Source organism: Equus caballus, chromosome 4, assembly GCF_041296265.1.
Source record: "Equus caballus isolate H_3958 breed thoroughbred chromosome 4, TB-T2T, whole genome shotgun sequence".
In the NCBI taxonomy this organism is placed as follows: Eukaryota; Metazoa; Chordata; class Mammalia; order Perissodactyla; family Equidae; genus Equus; species Equus caballus.
The window spans coordinates 10987488-11013926 of NC_091687.1; the positions used below are offsets into that span (position 1 = coordinate 10987488).

Here is a 26439-nt window from a genome sequence, read left to right on the forward strand (position 1 = left end):
GTCCCCAAACCCCCCAGTAAATAGTTGTGTATCTTAGTTACAGGTCCTTCTAGTTGTGGCGCATGGGACACCGCCTGAACGTGGCCTGACAAGCGGTGCCATGTCCACGCCCAGGATCTGAACCCTGGGCCGCCGCAGCGGAGCACGCCAACTTAACCACTTGGCCACGGAGCCGGCCCCTATCTTTTTTTTTTTTTTTTTCCTGATAGAGGGAGCTTTGACTACAGCAGAGAAAGCAATAGACTGCAGAAGCACAGATTGTAAGGATGCAGCCAGAGGCCAAGGAAAGCCAGTCTGTAGAGTGGAAGAGGCAAGGCACAGATTCTCCCCCAGAGCCTCCAGAGGGAACCCACCCTGCCGACACCTTGATTTTAGCCCCTTAAGGCTCATTTTGGACTTCTGGCAACCAGAACTAGAAGATGATAAATTTGTGGTGTTTTAAGCCACTATAAATTTGTGATAATTTCTTACAGAGGCAACGTGAAACTAATACAGTATGGGTACCCATTAACTAAATATGAGGGCAGGGACCTAGGCCTCTGGAGTTCAGCGCCGTGTCCACAGCACCTAGAACAGGGCCTTTCATAACAAGGTAGGCACTCAATGTGTTTTTTGAAGGTGGGAGAGAAAGAAGAGGAAGGGAGGGAGAAAAAAATCAGGTCGTTCATAATTTAAATGAACATTGCCAGCATGGTGTAGGTGTCTAGTCTCTGGATGAAGCAGAGAAAAACAGTAAGGTTGAAAACTTGAAGCCCACCCATAACCAGATCGATTCTGTAGTATTATTGTAGGACATCACTTTAAAAAATTGAACCATAAAAGTTAGAAAATAATGAAGGAACCAAATAAACCAAACAATTTGAAATTCAAGGATCCCTATCACATTACTTGACGGGGGAAAACATGAATTTGTGCACACACATGGAGAAGTTATATTTTAATTAAAGTTCAGATTCATTCCTCCAAATCCTAGTTTGTAGAGAGTGCCAAGAAGGTAGTTAATTTCACATTTTGCCAAGTGAGTACAAGAAATAAACAATTTAGGGGCCGGCCAGGTGGCACAGTTGTTAAGTGCGCACATTCTGCTTCGGCGGCCCGGGGTTCTCTGGTGCATATGCTTCTTGGTTTTGTTTGCAACCCTTAAGAGACCGAAGACCATTCTTAGCTCACAGGCCACACATAAAGCAGACCAGGGGCTGTAGTTTGCTGACCATCGCAAACATAGTGTTATCAATCTGATGGGTACCACAGTGGTGTCCCAATATAATATTTTTTGTATTTCTCTTATCAGCAAGGTTGAGCATATTAGAACTATTTATATTTCCTTTTCTGTGACTATTCATATTTTTTGCCCATTTTCTTATGGTTGTTGATCTTGTTTATAGTAACTTTTTATAGAGAGAAATTATCTCTTATCTTTGACATGAATTGCAAATATTTTCCTCAGTTTTGTCTTTATCTTTTTACTTTGCTTATAGGTGATTGTGTCCTGTAGAAAGTGTTTTGAGCAGTAAAATTTATCAGAGTTATTTTATGGCTTCAATTTTATTTAATACTTTATGCCTTTTTTTATTCTAAAATTATAAAACAATTTTTTGTGAGTTTTTTTTTCCTAGTGCTTTCATGATTTCATTTTATCATTTAAATGTTTGACCCACTTAAAATTTATATTGGTGTGAGGAGAATGGAGCCAACTTAATTTTTTCCCAGATGGCCAGTTGTCCCAATAGCATTTATTAAATTACCCTCCATGGCCCCCCATTTAAAATGCCACCTTTATTACACACTAAACTATAGTATGTATTTGGATCTGTTTCTGTTCTGTATGTTCCCGTATGTTCTGTATATTCTGTCCCGTTGATCTATCTAGACAGGCTTGCTTCTGAATTCCAGCTCCCTCACTGAATTGCTGAGTGATGGTACTTCATTGAGGAAATATAGATTCAGTTAAATAAGCAATAGCCCATCTGTCTGCAGCCTGCACCTGTACCCCTGTTCTTTGGTTTACCTCACCTCCTATTACGAAGAAAGAGACGTCCTCATTCCTGTGTGCCCTGGTCTCAACTCCTCTGCTCTACTCCTGGAAGTGCCCTCTCTTCATCGTTAATTTCTGCTGTTAGACGATTATTGTATAAACACCCCTTCATAATAACTAAAAAGCAACCAAACAAAAAGCCTTGTCCATCTGTGGCCCCATTTCTCCACTCGTCTTCAGAGTAAAAGTCCTTTTCTGTACCTCCTGTGTTCTCCTTGACCCACCCATCCAGGCTGTGGTTCCTACCTCACTGGTGAGATGTCTTCCCAAGATCGCTAGCAGCCTCCGTCTTGCCAAATCTAGCAATCAGTTCTCTCTTGGTCTCTTATCATGTCTCATCTCGGTCTTTCAGCAGGATTTGACAGTTAACTAGCTTCTGTGACTGTACAGTCACTGGATTTCCTCCTAAGTGGCCACGCCTCCTCCTTAACTAGACTGTTGAGTTGTCTGGGGATCTGTCCTCTGCTGCCTTCTCTTATCCATCCCCATCTTATCTCCAAGTGAGCTCATCCAGTTTTGTGACTTTAAATACATCTGTAAACTGACATTCAAATTTTTGTCTCCATCTCTCCCCTCACCCCAGAGCTCTAGACTAGAACATCCACTTTCCTCTTCCGCAACTCCCATTGCTCAGTTACCCAACACCCAGGCAGCGCTTAGGGGTTCTTTCCCAGACCCCTGCCTGCTCGTCGCTCTCCATTGTAGGTAGTGGGACCACCACACATTCAGATATTTTTTAGAAGTTACCCTGGTTTTCTCCCATCCAGTCGATCAGAGAGTCCTGTCAGCTGTTTGTCCAAAAGTATCCCAAGTAGCATGTAGTTGGTTAGGAGAGCTGGGCTGCCTCAGTTTGAGTCCTGGCTCAGCCTTGAGCAAGTCAATTTCTGTGACCCAGATTTCTCATTGTTTAAATGAAGTTAGGATAGTACATACCTCATAGGATTGTTCGAACATGAAATGTGGATCCCAACTAAGTTAATATGCATAGGTGCTCCGTGAGTGCTCAGTAAAGCTTTGTTGTTGTTGTCCCTGGGATGGGTGGTATTAGTAGTGACACCAGTACTGGTTATAGTGGGCGATCTGGTATTCTTGCCATGTGTGCTGCTGCTCTGTAGCCCAAGCCTCTGTCCTCCCTTCATAGACTGTGGAATAGACTCCTTTCAACCATTGCACCTCTAACTGTCCATTCTTCACACACCAGCCAGGGGAATCTTTTCAAAGACATAAATGGCATTATGTCACCATGCTGCTTAAAAACTCTCCAGAGGCTTCCCATTACAGTTATACTAAAATTCAGACCCCTTTCCTGGCCTTCCATACTTTTTGTGCTTTGGCCTCTCCTGCCTCAGTCTCACCTTCTGTACGCTCCCTGTTCCTCGCTAGGCTCCACCCACTCGGGCCTTCTTTGGTCCCTAGAAGGTGCCAGACCCTCTCCCATCTTAGGTCTCTGTACTTGTTGCCTGTGTGTGGAATGCTCTTCCCTCAGAGCTGTCTGGTTCCTTCATAAAATCCCAGTCTCAGCCCTAATGCTGCCTCCCCAAAGGAGTCATCCTCAGCCGTCCTGCTAAAGGAGCCCCTCCCCCCACTGTCTATCTCAGTGCCCCTTATTGTCTTCATTGTCCTGAGTGCCGATGGAATTTTCTTTACGTATGTGTGTGTCTGAAGGTCCAACGTCTAGACCAGGAATTGGGAGCTAAGTTGTGGAATGCCCAATTTTTTAAATGGGGGCAGAAGAGTGTCTTCTTGGTGGGAGCCTCTTTTCCTGGATAGCCCCCTCGAAGTATGGATGTGCAGCCCATATTTATTAGGGAATGTTTGCAGTTTGGAAAAATGTCTTTGGGAATCTCTGCCTTTTCCATTTCTAAGTCACTGACTACATTTTAAGCTGTTCTGGAAGAAAGAGTGTTTTAACCCAGTCAGTGTAACTGCTAAATGTCTTGCTTTAAAAACATGCACACAGCTCTTAGGGTATTAATTGATCTGGTAACACCCTGAGTTCATGTGGTGCTGACTGTTTTAAAAATAAAACAGTAGTTATGTAGCCGTGAAATGATTACAACTGCCGGCAAGTAAGGATCATAATAGTGAGAAAGAAGCCATTTCCTGATTTATTTATGAACACCAGCAACAGCATGCTCCATAAACTTGCTTAGACTTGGTATCTTTCAGACTTTTAGTTACTTATCTGAAGTATACTATTAATTTTCGCTTTTGCTGGAGCAGTGATAGTCATTCAGAATCTAACGATCATCTCCTTGGTACCCAGGAAAAAGAAGGACTCAATCCTTGATATTAAGTTGAATTGAACTTCCAGCCTCCAAGTGTGGATTCTTTACCATACGCTTCACAGTCCAAGCTGCTTCTGCGAAAATGTTTATGATATCAAATAAGAACAGGATCAGAAATCGCATGTAGGGTCTGACCTCAGTTACACTCCATGTTGATTGAAAGCAGTCTTAAAGGAAGTTTAACGTGTTCGTGCTGTTAAATGGATAGCGAGAGTATTGGATTTTACTTTCTGAAGACTTTTCTGTATTGGGCAAACAGGCACATGGGCATGATTTCTGGGGGTGGCCTGGGCAGTGCCCAGCTCTTGGGTGGCCTGTACAGCCAGTGTGTGAGGCACAGATGCACGGCAGACTGTCCTTCCCAGACTTGTGATCGAATCTCTAATAGCAACAGCTACTTTATGTCAGTACAGCCTAAGGCACCCCCCAAGGTTAAGTCAGACTGCAAACATTTGTTTCTTTGTGCATTCAACACATAGGTACCTAATGGCTGATTTTACCAAGCCAGGTTAGTGACGTGAAGTGTAAAGTAAACCAAATAGACATGGCCCCTGCACTCGAGTTGCTTCTGGTGTAACAGGGAAGAAGACCCATATTAAACAATTAACATACTCAGGCAACTTCAACTGTGATAACGGTTATGAAGGAAAAGAATCAGATCCTATGTGAGAGCACAGAGCAGGGGAGAGCCTTAGTTTAGGTTGAGAGTTTCAGGTAAGGCTGAGACCCAAAAACTGAGAAGATTTAGCCAGATAGGAGAAGAAGATGCCAAACGGAGGAAACTGCATGGCCAAGGCCAAGGCAGAGAAGAGTGTGGGAAGCGCTGAAGGAGACCAGTGCGGGTCTGATGTAGCTGCACTGTGGGAGGTTGGCACAAGACTGACAGGTGGGCAGGATGGCGTGTGGTCCTGTGAGCTGCACCTTGGGGAAGCCTTACTGTGACTGGAATGAGTCAGAGATGCTGAGGAGGAGGGATGCAACCCCTTCGAGCCTCTAGTGACACAGTCTCCTTGCTGGGGCTTCCACACAGACTCCTTGTTTGTTGTGACCTCACCACCTCTTTTTCTAAGGCCTGGGACCAGGGCCAAAGGTAACTGGTGCCATTAGTGGACATCACCAGTACAGCTTCTGGAGGAATCTGGTGTTTCCACGCTGAGCACATAAATGTAGTAAACAAAGGCACGTTCTGAAGAAGGTCAGGGCACGCTAGATCCAGGTGTTGAAGTTAGAATGGCCATCCACCCCAGGATCCACACACAGTCGGCTAACATGCTGTTTGGAAGCTGGGGTATACAGTATTGGATTCTGTTTACAATTCTGCTCCCAGATTGTTGGGATGAGGTTTCTTTTGTAAACCGGCAGTAAGTACACCTTTTAATTGGCAGTGTTTCTTTTGGTCAGTTGTTTATTACTAGAATTAGAAAAAACATCTCTTTGATTATTGCTAATATAGGTTAATATGAAAACAAAGTGATGATTTAGCCTGTTTTCATAATCTGCGTGATTGTATTCTGATACAGCTAATACTCCATTATTGTCAGCATGTGGTTGCACTGGGAAATTTTCACTCGTAGTCACAGCTCATTACTGAAAACTAACTTTTATAAGAGAAAATGTCCTCAGCCCTTTGCTCAAACTTCCAGTTATAAAATAAATAAGTCATGGGAATGTAGTGAACAGCATGAGAAATACAGTCAATAACATTGTAATAACTTTGTATGGTGACACACGGTCACCAAACTTACCATGGTGATCATTTTGTGATGTATACAAATATCAAATCACTATGATATACACCTGACACTCTAGGAAATTGTATGTCAATTATACTTCAATTAAAAAGAGAGAAGAAAGAGGTATGCCCTTGAGTCATATACTTGTTTTATTGCCATGATGTTCTCTGATAAGTGGTTCTTCCTCGAAAGGAGCACACTCATTTGCCATCTGTTTAAAATCTCCAAAGAATGAAAACTAGTATCTTGAAGCCTAAGGACATCTATCTCTTTCCTACACTGGAATTCTGAAGAAGAACGTACTGAACATTACTTATGTTTTCATTCTTCTCAGATTCTTCTTAACCTTTGGTGAAAACTCTGTGACACAAGATGGCCGCAAATAAGCCCAAGGGTCAGAATTCTTTGGCCTTACACAAAGTCATCATGGTGGGCAGTGGTGGTGTGGGCAAGTCGGCCCTGACTCTTCAGTTCATGTATGATGAGGTAAGTGCTGATTTTGGATATGGCTATCCATTTTGATGATGGATATCAAAGTTTGGGCTTTCAGAGAGTATTTCTCTAGCTTAGTTTTGGTGCTATTTTGGATGGATTCCTTGAAAGCTAATAATCTTTTTTTTTTCCATTTTTAAATTTAGAGCCAACATTTGTACATAATTCAATTTAACAAGGAAGAACTCAAGGTTCTTAAAAACCTTATGCTTTAAAAAACAGAGCAAGACTGGAAACAGTACCTATTTTTGAGCAATCTAACTTTGGCTTTTTTATTTTTAGTGTTTAGTAGAGATTCCCACCTTAAATTAATAGAACCTAATTGGTGGATATATTACCTATTTGAGACCTGAGGTTAACATACATAAGATGTCCTTTAATAACTTCAGTGAAAAAGTCAGTCAGTTATTGTGTGCTTGGCGTGTCGCCGCAGTCCCCATTAAATAAGGAAAGGCTGTGTCCCTAAATATAATTACTAGACAGGATACAGATTTGTGTGCACGTAATTATATTAGACTTGACTGCCCAGAGTTAAGGTCTCAGGCTATTTACAGCAATATGTTCTTTCCCTGGAGGACTATTAGCAAGTCTAAGTGATTTAAGAGTTGGTAATCCAGTTTAAGCATTTCTCCTCAATTCTTCTTCCTCCCAATAGGAGCATGGTTTTATGGTTACTCTTTCTTTTAATCCTCAGTAACAGTCCTGCATGGTAGGTGATGATATCCTCATTTTACACAGGAGAAAACAAACAGAACCTCAGAGAGGTTAACCAACCCGCCCAAGAGGAGTGATCTCTGTTGAGCAACCAAGTGTTAAGCCTGGTCTCTGACAAAAAATACTGCAGATTTTTACCACTCCATGTCTCTTTCTGTTGCCTGCTCATCAGCATTTCTTTCACACACAAAAAACTCTTAAATCCATCAGTTGTCCTGTTGATGAGTGTGATAAAAAATTTGTGGCAAGAGGAGATGAAATGGTGCTTTAAATGATATTACTCATTTATCTATTCAATTCTGTTTTCCATACTCATTTCCATATTGATTTTACTGGCTAGTCTTCTTCCAAACTAATCCTTAAATCAGTCCCTTTCTTGACAATAAGGAGGTCAAAAGTAAGAATATTCACATGCCTGACATTTGATGAATTGTTAAGCTTTCATTTAATATTCATAAATATGCACTATTCATTTAATATTCATATTATCTGATATATCTGAATATTTATATTTATCATAAATATTTATAAAATATTAGCATGTAAATATCATAGAATGTTCTGTAGCTTTTACAGTTACAGATACACCATGTTTATTTTTAAAAATAATTATTTATTGAGCATCTACCATGTACCCAGCGCTGTCCTGCACTTTGGAGATACAGTAATGAGTAGGAGAGTCAGGGTCCCAGCTCCCAGGAGTTAAATTCTAGGAGGGGGATATAGACATTGAGCACATATATAAGAAAATATCAGATAATGAAAATACTTTTAGAAACTAATTTAAAAAAGACATAAAATGTATGTGTATGATACACTGAGCAAAAATATCAAGGTCAGATTTATGGTATTCAAGATAGAAGTGGCAATGTAAAGTTATTTAATTGTACTATTTAAAAAAAGTCAGAAGTTTGGGGAGAAATCTCAAAGTTCAAGATTTAACATTTACTGAGTAGTATAAGCCACTGCATTGACTTGGTTCATTTTGGAGAAAGAAAAAATTGAACAGCACTTTCAATGCTTACCTAAACATTGACTGACTTTCAAGTTTTTTCCACAATTCTGACGTGAAAATTTATGCTTAGAGTCATGTAGACAGGAGTTCTTGTACGTTCAATAAAATGTATGTGTAACAGTTTTTGCAGGTATACTGTTTTAAGGAAGAAAAAAGGCACAGTTTTCAAGTCGTAGACACCCCAGAGCTAATAATTCAACCCTCGCTTTTGGCCAATGAGGAAGCTGCTAAATTTCCCAAAATGAAAGTTTCAATTAATGTAGTTTCTACCACTGGGGAGGACTGCCTGAAGAGTAGTACAGGGGACTTCTCTGTACGCTTTTGGCGACTTTATTTGAATCTGTATTTCGAAGTAGGAAGTTTTGAAAAGTACAGATGATTTAAAAATGGCCGCGTTCTTGCTCTCTCCCAGTTTGTGGAAGACTACGAGCCCACCAAGGCGGACAGCTATCGGAAGAAGGTGGTGCTGGACGGCGAGGAGGTGCAGATTGACATCTTGGACACCGCCGGGCAGGAGGACTACGCGGCCATCAGAGACAACTACTTCCGGAGCGGGGAGGGCTTCCTCTGCGTCTTCTCCATCACAGAAATGGAATCCTTCGCAGCCACGGCTGACTTCAGGTGCGTCAGGGAGTCGTGCTGCTGCTTCGACATGCTGCATAACCCTTTATTCCCCAGAGACCAGGGGACCACTAGAGGTTCTTCTGTGCTGGTCTTTCACTCTGTCTAATTGTGTGGATTCCCTCTTGGATGGCAGTAGATAGCTCTGTCCCCTGTGTGCTGACACTCAGATACTCAGCACACCTTGCATCATCTTAGCCATCCCAGTGCCAGCTGGATCGGAGCCTCAGTACCCAGAGTCTGTGCATTACTGAAGCATTTCTATTTGGAGTACTGTACTACTGCTGCCACGATAGTTGACACTTGATCACAACCTGTGGCTCTGACCCAGATTTTAAGTCTTTCTCTGTTCGTCACTGGTTTCTCAGCACCTCTGTGATGCTTAGCAGGCGCATTGGCATCCTCCTCACATTATAGATGCCCTGACAGCATGGACTGAAGTTTTTTAATAGAAATAATACCACACATTGGCACACTACGTTGTGTTACACAGTATTTTTACATCTTATTTACTGTTTGCTTAATCAAAAAGTTTTTGCAAAACCAAAACCATTGTGTTTGAGCAGGGAGGTTATGGTGAGGAGGAGAGGGATTCTCTCCATTTGTCAGAGAAATATGGCTCACGTAAGTTCTTGAGTCGTTCTTAAATACTACACGCATAATCAAAAATATTCTTGATATGTTCTTTTATTTCTCTGTTATTTGCTTTGGTATCGGGGACATGAAAGAGGCATGTAATGTGTACCCTGTATTTTCAAGATTCACACAGCCTGGTTGAATAAGGCTTGAAACTAAGAGCAAGCCAGTGACAAAGTAGGAGACATGGACAGTGACCATTACAGGGGATCCAGGAGGGGAGAAAAGCTGGGAGGTCTTCAGGAAACGGATGAGCCGGAAGGATTTCCACAAGTGAGGAAAGAAGTCAGTCCAGGTGGTTAAGCGAAAAACTCAAGCTTATATACAAAGCATTCTTTTTTATATACACTTGAAAGTCTCAAGAACTTAAAGGATTCTAAGAGAACATTCTTTGCAGAAAAGCATGTCATTGAGAAACTGTTAAAATATAGATTTATTTGTAAAATTAGGTTTGTTGGTTTCTTTAAGGAAGGAGATTTGTATGTGCTAAAGTGCAAAGGGCGGCAGATGCTGGTGGTTTGTAATCCTGGGAGACATGTTGAAGTTACGTAAACGTCAGTGCTTATTCATTCATTCAGCAAATCTTTGAGTGCTTATTAGGTAGCAGGACCTGTTCTGGGTGATGGAATAAATTTTGTCACCATAGTCACCAAAGCCAAAGTGGTATCTCGAGGGAATAAGGTATTTTATGCCAAGAGAAAGAATCTGGGGCTCGTGCTGTTACAGAAAATAAGTGAATCATTCATTACTCGTCTGTTTTACATCCAATGTGTTGCCTCTCCCATCAATAAAAATGGTTCTTGTGCCTGACCAGCAGTAGGAAAGGCATTTTGAGACAGTCTGAATGGTTACAGTAGGCACTCCCTGTTAGACCATGTGGTCTAACCTGCAAAGTGTAGCACGAATGTCAGCTCCTCTTCAGTCTTCCTGGTCCACCCCTCACCAAGGCAGACTCCGTGCTTTCCTCCTCTGTGTGTGCAATGTACTTGCGCCAGCTCCAGTAGCACACTTACCACACTTTTACACTGAGCGTGATTTATATGTGCTTTTCCTGATAAGGTAGAAATTCCTGAGAGCAAGTCCCACTTCTTATCCACCTCAGTATCCATAGTGCTCGTACTTGTCACAGTTGCTACCGTATAATATATAGGACATGCTTATTAGTAAATGTTTGATAGAAGTGTTAGAAAACTCTTTTAGCTTTTTTGGTTGTCACTTTCCTTATGTCAAAAATGAAGAAGTTGGACCAGTTTCCTATTCTAAAATTCTATAATAGCCTCTAAAACTCTGTTTAAAGGGAGCTTCATATTAAGCAAAGCGTGTCTGAAGGCTATAGACAGCATTCTCTTTCTCTGACATCCAGGAAAGTAGCTAATAAAACCAACTTATTAACTCTAAAGAACATCTTCTTCTCACCTCTGAACCCAGTAGGTCCAAGTTTCCATGGCCATGTTTCTGATAGCCTTAATCACACTGCAATTTCAGTATCGGTCTTCCTGAAGCATGTGACTCAGAGTGGCTGAATAGGTGTTTATCAAGAAGTAAATTAATGACTATACGTACGTATGACCAGAAGTTCTGAGGTCACAAACACCTGAGTCAGTCTGGCATTCCTGGTGGTTAGTGAGACTGAGTGGTAAGTTAGTTGTTATTAACATCTTAGTTCAGGCTATTGATCACAAAGGAAGTAGGCTAAGAAAGTAACAGCAAATTTGTTGTTATCAGCACTGGGAAAAGATTGCGATGGGCCAAAATCCTATTCACAAATACATCGTAAATTTAATAGCAATAACGGTGAGTGTTGGCAAGCTTTTTGCGAGATCGTGTGAGTGGTAGGAAACACGTGGGCACTCGGCAGTGCTGTACAGCTCAGCACGTGTCACCCAGGTCCGGGCTCGAGGAACACTTCTGCTTTCCAAGAGGATGTTTAAGGCCAGTACAAATCAGTGAAGGATGGAAGTGACTGTAGAGTGGGCCATAGCTTATTCATGTTAGAAAAATGAACAATTCAGGTCTAGAGAACTTCCTGCAAGCACTGAGTCTGTTGGACTGTTGGCTGCTGGGCTGCTGCATCAGTAATCAGGGGAATGAAGTAATAGGACAAATACCACCACCACCTAATGCTCACGCAGTACTTAACACATACCACACACTGTTCTAAGCATTAACACAGACGAGGTAGATGCTACCGTATTTCATAGATTCGAAGACAAATTGTTTTACATTTTGTCATCTCTTAAAATCAGAGCTGTGTCTTACAGTATGACATGTTACAGTTAAAATTGGCAGCACTTTTTCTTAGTGATGCATAAAATAATGCTCACAGTTAGTGACTTCTTCCTAAATGTGATTTTTTTTAAAAAAGTACCAAATTGATAAATGACGAAGCTGAAGCACGGGGGGGTTCCGTGACCTGCCCCTGGCCATGCAGTTGGGGATGGCAGAGAGTGGGAATCCAGGAGCTCTGCCTCCATCTTCTTCCTTCAACAGCCCTGCTGCACTGGCTCTCGTTAAACGAGTCATGGCTCTTTTATAACAACATATGGCCACCACGTTTCATGTTGTTAAACGAAATTCATGTTAAATATGGTAAATTTCCTTTTTAATATAGCCCTTTTCCCTACCGTATATTTGTTTTAATGTATTAAGCATGTTTACTTAGGGCATTGTTTTAAAATTATGTAATTATTCTGTGACATCACATTATAATATCACTGTTACTTTTTTTTTTTTTTCTTTATTCTTTTTCTTTCTCTCCCCAAAGCCCCCCGGTACATAGTTGTATATTTTAGTTGTGGGTCCTTCTAGTTGTGACATGTGGGACGCCACCTCAGCGTGGCCTGATGAGTGGTGCCATGTCCGCGCCCAGGATCAGAACCGGTGAAACCCCGGGCCACCAAAGCGGAGTGCATAAACTTAACCGCTCGGCCACAGGGCTGGCCCCCACTAGTTACTTTGTTAGTATCAATTTTAACCCTCAAATGAAACAACTAATTGAATACATTTTTCCAGAAAAGTAAAATAGTTTTTATATGATCCACTCCTTCCTTCCACCTTTCTTGTACCCCATCTTCTCCCACAGGTTTGATCCGATCGCTAGACATAAGAACGAAGTTTCCCTCTGTCAGTCTGTAACTTTGCCATGCAGGGGAAACGTCATGTAACGTGGAGAACCTCACCCTGTCGCCCGGTAGACACCTTGTGTTCACTCCATTCGGAGGTAGGGGTCTCTCGTGATGAAGAAGTTGGGGGAACGAAACCTTCTGGGACAGTTTGTTCCCTTAGATATTCCGTTATGGGGAGTCCCCATGCTAGTTAGTGTCGAGGTTGTTCTGTGCTCTCGAGTTAGATTTCTCACATTCACATCTCAGTTCCACTTAACTGTGACTCGGAATGAGTTATGTCAGTTCTCTGTGCCTCAGTTTCCTTATCTGTAGTAAGGAATGAGGGTTAAAATAACGTATGTAAAACACTTAAAACAGTGCATGGCACGTTGTGAGCACTCAGTAAGGTGTTAGCAGGAATGAAGGTGAGGTGGTATTCTGGAGACGTTGTCTAAGAAGCACAAAATAGACTCATCTGAAAATAAGCCATCACAGAGATTTACACGCAGTCTCAAACCTCCCTCTGAGAACCCTGCAAATCAGTGTGCTTTGCTCATCTATCATTCTAATAGTCCCTTCGATTTTCTCATTTTCTCATAGTCTAAAATATTTATGTTCCTCTAGTTTCAACATCTCTTAATAATTTCAGAGCTGAGGCATCTGTAAGATAGCAAGATAGTAAACCTTAGTCTTACAGATTTCTTTTGTCTGTTGATTTTACAAGAGAACTTCTTTCTCCAGTAGATTAATAATAGTCGTGAAGAACAGCTAACATTTAGTGCATATTTACTATGTGCACAATGCTAAGCACTTTACCTTTAATCCTCATAGCAGCCATATAAGAAGGGTATTATTGTTCGCTCCATTTTACAGATGAGGAAACTGAGGCAGAGAAGTACTTTGCTCAGTCACATGAGGAGGAGGGGCAGAGTCAAGATGCCTTTACTACTGGTGACACTTTCACATTGTATGACTTTTCTCTAAATGCAAAATCTCTACTCAAGAGCTGACTTCAGATATTTCTGGCATGTGTGGGGCTGTAACAACATTTAGTGGGACTCTTGATATAATATGATAAAAATGGCACTCTCTCCTTCTGTGAGCCTCCTCCCAAAACCCATGACCCCAATTTAATTGTGAGAAGAACATCAGACAAATCCCAATTGAGGGATGTCCTACAGATTACCTGACCAGCGCTCTTCAAACTGTCAAGGTCGTCAGAAACAAGGAAGGTCTGAGAACTGTCACAGCCACGTGGACTCTCAGGAGATATGATGACGAAATGTCACGTGGTGTCCTGGATGGGACGCTGGAACAGAAAAAGGAAGAACATCTGAATAAAGTTTGGACTTAGCTAACAATGATGTGTCAGTATTCATTCGTTCGTTGTGATAAACATCCCACACTAACGAAAGATGTTAACAGTGGGGGGAGCTGGGTGCAGGGTATACGGGAACTCTGTACTGTCTACAGCTTTTATACAAACCTGAAACCCTTCTAATGTAAAAAATTTAAGAAAACTGTTTAGGGGGAAGTTGCATTTGGCACTGATTTCGTGCCTGTACAGCCGTGTTTATACTCTGCGTCGGGGTATTTTTCCTTCATCAGTGAAGTGGACGTGTAGCTCGAATGATGTGAAACAGGGAGGAAGCTGCTTCTTTCCAACCGTGTAAGGACTCAGCTCATTGTCACTGTGTAGAAACCTATAAATAAGTGCTGATGTCAGGTGGTATTTGTTATTTTAGCATCTAGAGGTAATGTTAGTGTTTCTTTCTCATTTTCTGTTATGCAGGGAGCAGATTTTAAGAGTAAAAGAAGATGAGAATGTTCCGTTTCTGCTGGTTGGTAACAAATCAGACTTAGAAGATAAAAGGCAGGTTTCTGTGGAAGAGGCAAAGGCCAGAGCCGATCAGTGGAACGTCAACTACGTGGAGACATCGGCTAAGACGCGAGCCAACGTGGACAAGGTGAGGAGGCCGGCGGCACTCGGCTCTCCCTCGGCCGTCTTGTCGAAATCCTGAGACTCTCAGATAGAGATTCATGCGTGTTGATCCCACCAGCCCCGTGTGCTCTAGTACAGGGTGTTGGGAATTTCTCATTTGACTGTGTCCCTAGGTTCCTGAGTGAGACGGTGACACAGGAGATGCCGTCGCTCAATGCACTTTTTTTTTTGTTAGCACTGACAGGACTCTTGACCTGAATCCTGCCTCTTTTTTTTCCATATCCTGATTGGCTGGATAATTTAGGAGGAATTTAAGTCCTCCGACCTGACACCTGCCCAGCCCATTTAAGTTCTCAAAAGTGAAAGTGCTTCCCACAATGAAGGAGCCCGCACATAAGAGGATTTTAAAACCTCCATTCCCACAACCACATTCCCCCCAGCCTCTGCTTTTCCCTCGGTGGAAAGGGAATCCTCTGCCCTCTTCCCGTCTTCCCACTATTTTCAGATCAGCGCTTCAGAGACCAGGCGAGGAGCACCTTACCTGGTTTGGAGGAGCCTTCCCACGGCGCTTCGTCTGCCACCCGCCCGAGGGTTTGGGCAGGCTGCCTGGGGCTCAGGCGAGTCTTCGAGCCTCCAGGTCGGCCCTTTTTCAGCCCCAAGTATCGGCTCTAGGAAGTGCCTCTCAGAGTCTGACCTGCAGAAGACTTGCCTGTGGAGTCTGATAAACACAGATTCCTGGATCTTACGCCCAGAGTTTTTGATTCATTTGGTCTAGGGTGGGACCTGAGAATTTGCGTTTGTAGCAAGCTCCCAGGGGGTGCAGACGGTGGATGGGTGGAATGCACTTTGAGCAACACTGCTCCAGGCGGCGTCAAGTTTCAGTGACCTGGTCTGCTTGTGCCTGTAGATTTATAACTCTGATCCAGAAATCATTAGGTTAAAAAAAAAATTAGAGATTTTTTTCAGTGTCATTACTATCTTAAGCTGATTAATTTTTTTTTTAGTCACATGGCCAGATTCCTCTAAGTCCAAGATACCTGAACGATATGAATGCTACAAGATTTGTACTCAGTATAGCAGTTTCCTCTAAAGTTATGGCAAACGTTTTTTAAAGTACTAATGAAAATGTTTGAAGGTTCGTTGTGTTGGAAAGTTTTGAAAGGCAACATTGAACTTTGTCACAGCATATATATCCTTTGTTTCTTCCTGTTTGATGTCTTGAGCAGCTTGTGGAACACACACTAAACTCTGCTCCAGCTGAGGGGGGTGGGGAGGAGAGGCGGACAGGAACCGTCCAAGCTATGAAGCTGCTGTTGTGACAGTCCTGTGGTGTCTTCTGCTGGCGTCAGAGGCCCTGGGACAGTGGTAGTGTGCGTTATCAGAGCTGTCACAGGACAGTGAGAGGCAGACCAACAACCCAAGGAAAAAGGTGAAAAACCGCAAAAGGCGTGTCACAGAAAAGAAATGCAAATCGCTTTTAAACTTGAAAAGAGGGTTAGTCTCACTTATAAAAAGGGAAGTGCAATTGAAAAATATAATGACATAGAGTTTTTTACCTGTCACATTGGAAAAAAGCAACAAGGTTGATACTATACTGTTGACAGGAGTGTAGAAAAACAGGAACACTCGTATGTTCTTGCAAGGGCAGTTTGACAGTTTTCTATCAAAATTGTGACCCCAACAATTCAAGTTTTAAAAATATGTTATACAGATAAGAATCATGCATCCTCGCATAAATGTCTCTTCAGTGGTAGTCACTGAAGCATGGTTTGTAGAATCAAAAGTCTGCAAGTGGCCGAGTGTCCAGTAACGGACTCGGGTAGATTATGGTGCGTCCCGTAACGGAGGGCTCTGCGACCTTAGCCAGAAAGGAAGATGGAGCTCAGTGTGCTGATGTGGAAGGATCTTCTACATAAAGTCAGTGAAAACACAGTGCAGAACCGTGTCTCCAGTTTGCTGCCATCTGTGTGTTAAATACTCACTCATACACACACGTGTGTGCGCTTCAGAGGGTGTGTGGAATCTAGTACCCGTGGTGCCACCAGAGAGCTCAGTCACAGGTATGTGCTTTTTTCACTGTAAATACCTGTTAGGACTTCTGTTTGAATTTTTTGCTATGGGCATGTATTACTTTTCAAAAGAGAAAAGTAAAAGATATAGAGCTATTTTGGTTTCTGCGGCTGTATATCAAATGCTCCAGAAGTTTAAAGGGTGAAACAGTTCTTTATTGCGCTCATGGAGTCTGTGGGCCGAGAACTGGACAGCGCACAGGGGACGCGGCTTATCTCTGCTCCAGTGTCGGATGTCTCGGCTGAAAAGCTTGAAGTCTGGGCACTGGCAGCATCTGAACTTAAGGTCTAAAGGCTCGTCCCCACAGGGCTGCGTCAGCCAGGTGACGATGGCTCTTGTCCAGGAATGCCTCTGTCCCTCTCCATGGGACCTTTTCCGTGTGCGCTGGTTTAGACTTTCTCACAGCAGGGTGGCAGAGTTCCAAGGGCAAGTGTCACAAGAGAACAAGAACCCGGCAGATGCCATATTGCCTTTTATGACACCCAGCCTGGGAAGTTACCCGGCATTATTTCCACCTCGTTTTATCGGTCAAGGTAGTCACAAAGTCCCCCCAGGTTCAGGAGGGAGGGGAGTAGACTCCACCTCTTGATGGACAGTGGAAGATTCTGGAAAAGCACGGAGGAAGTACTGCTGTGGTCACTTTTGGAAAATACAGTCTGCAGTCACTGGTCTCGTCCCCAAAGCAGAATTACATTAAGTGCCACTGCTGTAAACTGAGGTACAAGCTCATACTGAGAACTATGATTTCACGTCCCGCTGCATCCTGAAGACCGGCCACGAGATAAAGCACCTCAGGGGCTGAATAAAAGGAACTTGCAGCAACTATTCAGTTTCTAGAATTAGGTTATATTTGGTTTTTTGCTGAGCAAATAATGTAATGGTTACAAGAGCTCATACTCATTTGTGCTTATGAGAACCGGGCGCTGTGGCGGGCACTAACCATGTCATCAGGCTCGCTTTTTTAGATGAGGACACTGAGGTGTGGGGAGATTCCAGGCTTGACTCAAGTTCACAGGGTTGGTGGTGGCGTCTGCTGCCTCTGGGTCTGGCCAACTGCTACCCTGGTCTTTCCTCACTGTTTTTCTCAAAACAATGGTTGGAATACGTGTGGTATCTCCCATCTTGTATGTCGTCCGCTACTAGAAGCGTGATACAGATTTTCTGGGGTAGCAAGTGTTCATTTGTCTCCTTCTGTTAAATTGGAAAGTACCATGAGTTCTCACAGAAAACAAATAGCAGGTCCCTACAAGATCTTACGGGCTCATCCTTCTCTGGATTCCAAATAGATCATTGGGTAGAAGTTCCAAAGAGGCAGACTTTAAGTCTACCCGTGAAGAAGCTTCCTGGCCGTCAGAATGTGGAACTGGGGCCTAGCCTGTCTCAGGAGGCCAGGCCTGCCGCACAGGCATCGCCCAGAGGCTGGAGGACCATCAGGCACGCCTGCGCGTGTGCTCACTGGGGGCCCGGTGCATCTGCCCTGTTAGGACCCTTCTAGCTGAGTGCTCTGGCCCTTTAAATCGTTAGCTCCAAGCTTCCTCTTAATTTTAAGGAACGTCTTGGAGGAATGGGAAGCAGTTGAACGAGTAGATATCAAAAAGGGGAGTTTGATTTCTTATGTCAAGAGAGCCACTGTTTTGTTGGGGAAAGAATTTTAGTAGAAACGTACTGCATTTACTTATTATTTGGGGGTTTTTTTTTTTTTTTTGTATAGCTAATCCATGAACACTTGCATGTTGTGTAAAAAAAATTTCATGATACAAAGGAAAAACTATAAGGAGGAAAGATTGAGTCCCCTCACCCAAATCCCACTCCCCTGCTGTAGGTAGCGTGCTGACTCGAGGGGTCTTTCCAGACGTTCACCTGCATTTACGGGCGGGGGAAGCTTGTGTCTGCTTGCTGTTCCCGTGCAAATAGGACTTTATAGTGTATATGCATGTCCTATATATGTAGTGTTTCTGTGTAGATAGATAGATAGACAATTTCTGTGGTTTGCTTTTTAAATTTTATAACAAATAGATCTTGTAGTTCTTTCCATGTCATTGCATAGAGATGTACCACGTTCTTTTTAAAATCTGCAAAGTGTTCCATAGTCAGGCTTTTTCATAATTCAGCCACTTTCCTAGTATTGGCATTTAGATTGTCTGCAGTTTTGTCTATTACGCACAGCACTGCGGAGAACTTTCTGTCTGTGCGCCCGTGCAAGGGTAAAGCAGGGGCGTGTTTACATTGTGGTGACAAGTGTCCTGCGGAGGGCTGTCCTTGGTCTCTCCAGCAGCATGAGGACCCTCTCCACTGCCTGCCAGCGCTGCTTAAAGCAGCCTTTGGAAGTCGCCAGCAAGATGGGTACATCACTGTTCTAATCTGTGTTTCCTGACACTAATGAGGCCGGGCATCTTGCAGGTGACTCATGGGCCAGTTGTCTATCTTCTGTGAACTCTGAGATTATTTTTCTTCTGCTCATTGATCTAATGGGTTGTTTCTCTGTGTGATTCGTCAGCCCACTTTATATTAAGGACACTCGCCCTTTGTCCATTGACAGCTGTTCTGAGTGTTGTCTCCTAATCTGTACCATGTCTTTAATTTTGCTTCTTTTTGTCTTTTGCTGTGGAAAGACATTCGAGATGATGCTGCCAGATTTGTCAGTGTTTTCCTTTGGGGCTTCTGGGTTTTGTGGCTTCCTTTGAAAAGCTCTCTCCCATCCTGAACTTAAAAAAACTTTTCTATAATTTTGTGCTTTCTTTTTGTGTTGGCTTTCATAGTAGATCCCTAATCCATTTGAAATTTTGATATTGTCTGTGATGTGAGCTAGGGGCTGCTAAGTACTTAAAATGAAGAAACTGGTGAAGGCAAAGGTTTAGATTTAAGCCAGTGGCCCCGTGATGCTTTTAAGAGAGATGTTGGTCATGTCTAAGAATTGTTATATGTTTTTAACTGTAAATGTTCTAAGCTAAGCATTCTGAGGCTGTGTGTGTGTTTGTTTAGTTTTGTCTTACCTCGATTTTTGTGAGAAGAAGAGGGATTTACCGTGATCTCTAGTCTAAAATTAGAAGAGCCAAATTTTGTACATACCGGGTTGTCCTCAAATGGGAAAAAAGAAAGAGGGAGACAGGAGGAGAAGAAGAAGGTGGGAGGAAATGAGGGAGAAAAGTAATTTTGAAAGTGTCTGTATTAAAAGAGGTTTGAAGAAGCCCTGTGCTTTGGGCATTCTCATTTGTCTGAGTTCATCAAAACCGGTTCTTTATTTGTATCCCTCCTTGCTCATTTCCTTCCACTTGGCACTTGAAACAGGGCTTCCTTCAGCGTTAATTCATTGCATTAGCTGGTGCAGACTTTACAAGTTTGCCACTGCGTTTGCTAGTTAAGATGACCTTGGCGGTTTCTAATAGGGATTTATTTGAAGTTTATTGCAGGTACTCATCTAAAATTAGACATTAAGCCTTCTGGTGTCCATTCTGTAGTGGTGCATCTGCGTCAGAAGGCAGTGCTAGGGGTACCCTAATAATCCCACGTGGGCAGCTCGAAGCTTCCTGCCCGGCTGGTCAGCTGTGGACTTGAGGCAGAGGCGTTCCGGGATCTCCACTCTCTGGGGAGTCAGACTGCAGCAGGAGGGCAGGAACTCGGGGCTTTATGAGCCGTGTGTTCCCGTCTGTTGAATTCTCTGCGGGGTTTCTCTGCTCAGTTTTTTCCTTCTTTAACCGTTCATTCCCCTTTGTGTTGGCCCTCTGTCCACTTGACTCAGCCCTTTAAGCTCTGATCACTTCCTTGCTTTCTGCCTTACTATTTCTTGCTCCAGACCAGGAATCAGCCATTCTTCTAGGGATCCCTGGTTCCACTGGGAGCAATGGTATTTAGCAGCCACAACCTGGGGACTAATTTGCTTGTTGCTAGTGAGTTGTCATTGTTTCATGGCCTTTCAGTGAATAGTGCCAGGAAATATGTATTATTAAAAGAAAAAAAATCATGAGATTATACTGTTCTTTCCAGTTTAGTTTTAGCATTCAGAACTTTTATCTCTTTGGTTCTGTATTTATATCTTCTCTCTTACACTGAAAGTCTTGGTTCCTAACCTACTTGAACATAATTACTTACTTGCATTACCCTGCTATATATATATATATATATACCCTGCTATATATATAGATTTATATATATATATAAATCATTCCAAAAGCGCATACCACTGTTACCACTAACACTTAAACTACAGAGTGAAGTTTAAGATTTGTTGTGTTTTGTTTTTAATTTGTTGAGGTTTTGTTTTTATTTTTATTCTTAGCGTCTATTGTAAGATATACCATATCTGTGTTTTAAAGTCTCTTGAAATAATTCTTTTCTCTGTATGATTATGTTATCAACTTGACATATAGTTAGTCATACTTGTTTTAATTTGCTTTTCAGTTTTTAGCAACTGCTTTTGTGTAATTTTTTAATTTCCTTTTTGAATATGTAAAACATTTACATTTCCAAAGTAGAAATTATATAGTAAGGTATATTCAGAGATGCCTCACTATTCCCTCTACCCTTTTCCCTTCCTCCTGAAAAGAAAATTGTTTATTAGTGTTTGGTTTATCATTGCATTGTTTCTGTTTCAAATGCAAGCAAATACCTGTAACTCCCGTCCTGCGCACACGCAGGGGCTCTGCCTGCGTCATGCATGTCATGTCATTACATGGCATACGTTTATTTACTTACAGCCTTCTTTAGCTCCTTTATATTTGTTTTTAATCTTAGTGAGTTTTTTTATTACAAAAATAATAACTGAAATTTTCTTTAATCCCAAATGCAAGAGTGTGAGCCATAACAGTGATTCCTCTCTTTATCATATACTCACCCATAACTGTTTGTGTACAGGGCGGGTCCCCTCCTTCACGCCCTTCTCTGCGTGCACCCACGCATTTATTACTGATATTTAACTTTGGAATTGTTACGCAAGTAGTTTTTAAATTATTGTGCTAATATTTCTCATTACTTGCCACTTTCTAGACATCAGACAAAAATTGATAAATTCTCAAATATGGTGCAAGAAACAAAATTGTTTTTTAATGCCTGGTATGAAAACGGTAAAGGAAGTACTCATTTTCCTCAGCTCTCTTTCTGAAATGGAGCTGAAGAAAAATGAGTTATTAAATATAAATTTTATTAAACATTAACTACTTTAAAGTATGAATTGACAAAATACATTTACTAATAATAAATTACTCAAATGTAATCCATTGTTTTATCTTTGGAGCTGTCATCACTTGTGCTTTTTTCATTTTTATCTTGAAAATTGGGACAGAAAGATCAGGTTTATTATGTGAACATCTTTACCAAAAAGTCAAATCAGAAAATTTCCCCATTTTCCCACTTTCTCAGTATACTTGGAGAAGCAGACTTTAGTTTTGAGCTTTCCTCCCCTTATAATCCCCAAATAAGAGCTCTTTCTTTTTTTAAAGATTTTATTTTTTTCCTTTTTCTCCCCAAAGCCCCCCAGTACATAGTTGTATATTCTTCATTGTGGGTCCTTCTAGTTGTGGCATGTGGGGTGCTGCCTCAGCGTGGTTTGATGAGCAGTGCCATGTCCGCGCCCAGGATTCGAACCAACGAAACACTGGGCCGCCTGCAGCAGAGCGTGCGAACTTAACCACTCGGCCACGGGGCCAGCCCCCCAAATAAGAGCTCTTAAATGTTTATTACTACATGATTCCCAAGATTTATGCTGTGATTCAGAGAAGTACCAAGCTCATATTATGTATTTGTTTTATTTACCCTATTTTCTTTTTTCTAGGTATTTTTTGATTTAATGAGGGAAATTCGAGCCAGAAAGATGGAAGACAGCAAAGAAAAGAATGGAAAAAAGAAGAGGAAAAGTTTAGCCAAGAGAATCAGAGAAAGATGTTGCATTTTATAATCAAAGCCCAAACTCCTTTCTTATCTTGACCATACTAATAAATATAATTTATAAGCATCGCCACTGAAGGCTCAATTGACTGAAATTACTTTAACATTTTGGAAATTGTTATGTATCTCTAAAAGCATGAATTGGAACTGCGCTGAAAGTCAAATTCACTTAAAAAAGAAATTAATGTGGCTTCATCGAGAAGCAAAGTTCACCTTATTTCATAATTGCCTACATTTATTCCGGTCCTGGATGTCGTGTGTGAGCTCGTGTGTCGTGGGCGGTCCTTCTTGAACTGATGAAGAGGCGAGATGGTGGGGGGGAGGGGGGGAGGCTGCTTCCTCCAGTTGATTATAAAGCTTAAATTTCTATCATTTTAAAATGTCGGGGTCTTCTCTTGCCTTGGAAAATGACAATTGTGAACATGATAGTTAAACTGTACCACTTTTTTTAACCATTGTTATGCAAAATGTAGAAGAAAAAGTTATTGGCATGATTGTTGCATATAGTTAAATTGAGAGTGATTCATCTGTGAACCTGCATTAATTACCTGGTGATCAATTAGAAAAGTGGTGTAACTTGTACATGGAAACTTTTGACTATGCCTTAATTTAGAAACTGAAAAATACCTGGTTACATCGTTCTGGGTGTGTCCTCACTGGCGCTGTGGGCCCCTTGTCCCATGTGTCCTGGTGAGACAATATATGCCTAGTATGGAGTACAACTTTTGTATAGAAGGTTCTTGAGAAATAACTGTCTGCTGGGAGTGTATCAAATTTAAAATGTGTGCCATACTCTGGTTCTTGCAAGTAAGGTTCCAGAGCTCCGTGATTGCTTCTAGTTAACTGTACGGTAGTTTAAAGCGAGGGGCCAGCATCTCTCTGTAAGCTAATTCTTGACTGTGAGCATTCAGCACCAGTTATGTTTCAGGAACCCTCTGTTTCTTTAAGATGCTGGTCCCTGGAAATCCTTTCTGCAAGTGGTGAGCCTGTGTTAAGTTTTTGATCTCTTCGGAGCAGGGCCCAGGAAAGATGTCAACAGTGCTAATGCATTTTGCACTAGAACACTTCAGGAAAATATCCATGCTTTCCACCTGTTCATTTCTAAATCTGTATTCATGAGTCGGCTCTATGGGAGGTCTTAGGAGTATCTGTAGTCTGTCTGTGTTCACAGTAAAGAACACTGCAGCTACATTTTCCTAAAGTCAGCATCAAGCAATCAAACCCAAGTAGAGTCAGGAAGCGTGTTTGGCGTGCACAGACCGAAGATTAGGCCTGTGGCGCCGCTGTGTGGTGTGCACGCTATTTGGAACATAATTTCGATGGGAAATATACCACTGTCAGATTTTTCTTTTCTCCTTTGGAATGGGGCTGGGGCAGTTGATTCAACAAAGTTTTCCTTTCTTTTCACCCAGTCCTAATTTCAACAAGTCAAAGATGTGTTCAGGCTTTCCAGGTAACAGATGTGTATGTAAAGTTGACAAAAATAGGCTTTTTAGGAACTCAACTCTTTAGATATTACATCTGGCTTGTCACGTTAAATATTTGTCCTTAAAGGGTTTGAGGTGTACATCTTTCATTCTGTATTTTCATAGGCTACGCCATGTGCGGAATTAAAGTTCCCGATGTCCCGCGGGCCCGCGCCCTCCGTGTGTGCTCGCTGCAGTCTTACTGAACCAGGGGGCCTAACCACTGACATTGTGACTTTGCTGTAGACCTTTCCTCTCCTGGGTACTGAGGTGCTATGAAGCCAGCTGACAACGATGCATCACATGTCTTTGGCTGATGCCACTACCCGATTGGTTTATTTGCAATTTGAGCCATTTAAAGACCAATAAACTTCCTTTTTTAAAATGTTTGTGGTGTTACTTGATGTTTACAATAGAACATGTAAAATTCAGATTTATCAACCTGGCATCTTAACCAGAGATTTAAAAACAGCTGACACTTGGGGACTTCTTTTGCGTAATGCCAGATTTCCTAAGTAACAGTATTGTCAGGCCCAGGTTTAATCAAGGCTCAGAAATGGAAGAGTGCTGTATGCACGGTTACATAAAAGATACTCTTAAGCTGTCATGACAGTCACAAATGTGTACTCTACTTTTAGAATACTACTAAACTCTAGAATGAATAGGTGACAGCTTTATATTCATCTAACCAGAATGATCCCCAGAGACGATTTAATTTCCAAATTGTGGCAGGAGTAACCACCCAGATAGCATTTCACCAAGCTGCAGGCCATTCTCTTTCACCTTTGGTGTCTGGTGGGAAAGAATGGCCTATTAAACTGGCAGACAGCCTGGGGGGCAGGAACAGTCTGTCCCAACATTGAGCATAACCTTTCAAAATCGAGTGTATTTTAATTTTTTACTCAGCGGTGCCCAAATTCACACGTTTAGGTTATAATTGGCAAAATTTTAACCTCAATGTATGGACCATTTTTAACACCAATGGAGTATGATGTGAAAAATTATGTACCAAGTGGAAGTTAGGTGAAGTTCTAGTTTTCCAGTGGAGCAGAATGTCATGTCTCAAAACTTTGTGACAAGTATGTAGAACTTAAAATTTGGCAACCTTATATTCCTACCTTCAGAGTAAAACTACAAGCATTTACCAAAAGTTCCCGTCAAGTTTTCAAAGGAGTACATTTTATTTAATCCAGTGTTAGAAGTCTCCCTTCAGCAAATTACTTTGGAAGTCGAGAGTGGCAGGTCCATAGAGGTCTTCATTCACGCTTTTGGCTTCAGATGTTTCCGGACTGCCCACCGTGGGCCCTGCTGGGAATGCCCCAGGGGAAGGACCTGTGTGAGTGAGGGCGGTTCGGAGATGCGCCCTGAGGCAAGGATGTCTGTGTTCCACGCGAAAGGAGGAAAGGTGGTTTTAAAAAGAGTCGAGATTAAGTCCAGGTCTCCTTACTCTGGGTAGGGCCCCTATTTCTTTTTCTTTTCTTTTCTTTTTTGAGGAAGATTAGCCCTGAGCTAACTGCTGCCAATCCTCCTCTTTTTGCTGAGGAAGACTGGCCCTGAGCTGACATCCGTGCCCATCTTCCTCTACTTTATACGTGGGATGCCTACCACAGCATGGCTCGTCAAGCAGTGCCATGTCTGCACCCGGGATCCAAACTGGCAGAGCCCAGGCTGCCAAAGCAGAGCATGTGCACTTAACCGCTGCGCCACCAGGCCGGCCCAGGCCCCCCTATTTCTTATGCTTGTCAATTTTTATAACAATCCTTATAATAATAATAGCAGCAAACACATAGTGTATCCTGTATGCAAGATACTCTATCCATATATGTATTTCAATTAATATTAACCCTATGAGGTAGGTGCACTCATTAACCCCTGTTTTGCAGATGGAGAAACAGGCACAGAGCAGTTGAATAACTTGCCCAGGGCCACCAGGCTATTAATTATTTACTTGGATTGGAAGCACTGTAGTCTGGCTCCCAAGGCCACGCTGTTGGTCATTGCGCAGTGAAGGAGAAGCGGAGTGGAGACTCGAATTAATCATGCAGTAGCCTGGACTAAGGTGGGGAGCTTCCCCACAGTTGCACCACCTAGTCGATGTTTGTCCTGAGATGGCTCCCAGGGGTGCTGTGGATGGAGATGAGGCCTTGTGCTTACAGCGTGGTTGCCAAGAGGAAGTGCAAGTGCAGAGAGGGAAAACTGCAGAGCTCAGCTGTGGGCTCCGGCCTCAGTGCTTTCTCCATCACACCGGTGAAGAGGCAGCATTCCTCTGGCAAGCCAGAAGCCCTCTTCCCTATTTTTTTAACTGGACTGATTCCCCAGCCCTTTGCTCTAGCAGCCCTGCGGAACGACTGCCTAGAGAGGCCTGGAGAGGGCAAGGCAGAAGGTTTGGCCTTCTGTGTTCTCAGTCCTTACAGAAGCACCATTTCTGGGGATGGGGGGGGTG

General features: G+C 42.4%; 1 protein-coding gene across 1 annotated transcript in view; it reads left to right on the top strand.

The window, feature by feature from the left end:
• The window catches only part of RALA (RAS like proto-oncogene A), a 72689-nt gene extending 48308 nt beyond the window's left edge, over positions 1-24381 (top strand). Inside the window, exons 2-5 of the mRNA XM_023638944.2 lie at positions 6391-6542; positions 8690-8898; positions 14431-14605; positions 22418-24381. Coding sequence (XP_023494712.1) covers positions 6429-6542; positions 8690-8898; positions 14431-14605; positions 22418-22540 — 621 coding nt within the window. The 5' untranslated portion in view covers positions 6391-6428 and the 3' untranslated portion in view covers positions 22541-24381. The remainder of the gene's footprint in view (positions 1-6390; positions 6543-8689; positions 8899-14430; positions 14606-22417) is intronic.
• The last annotated feature ends 2058 nt before the right edge of the window (positions 24382-26439 follow it).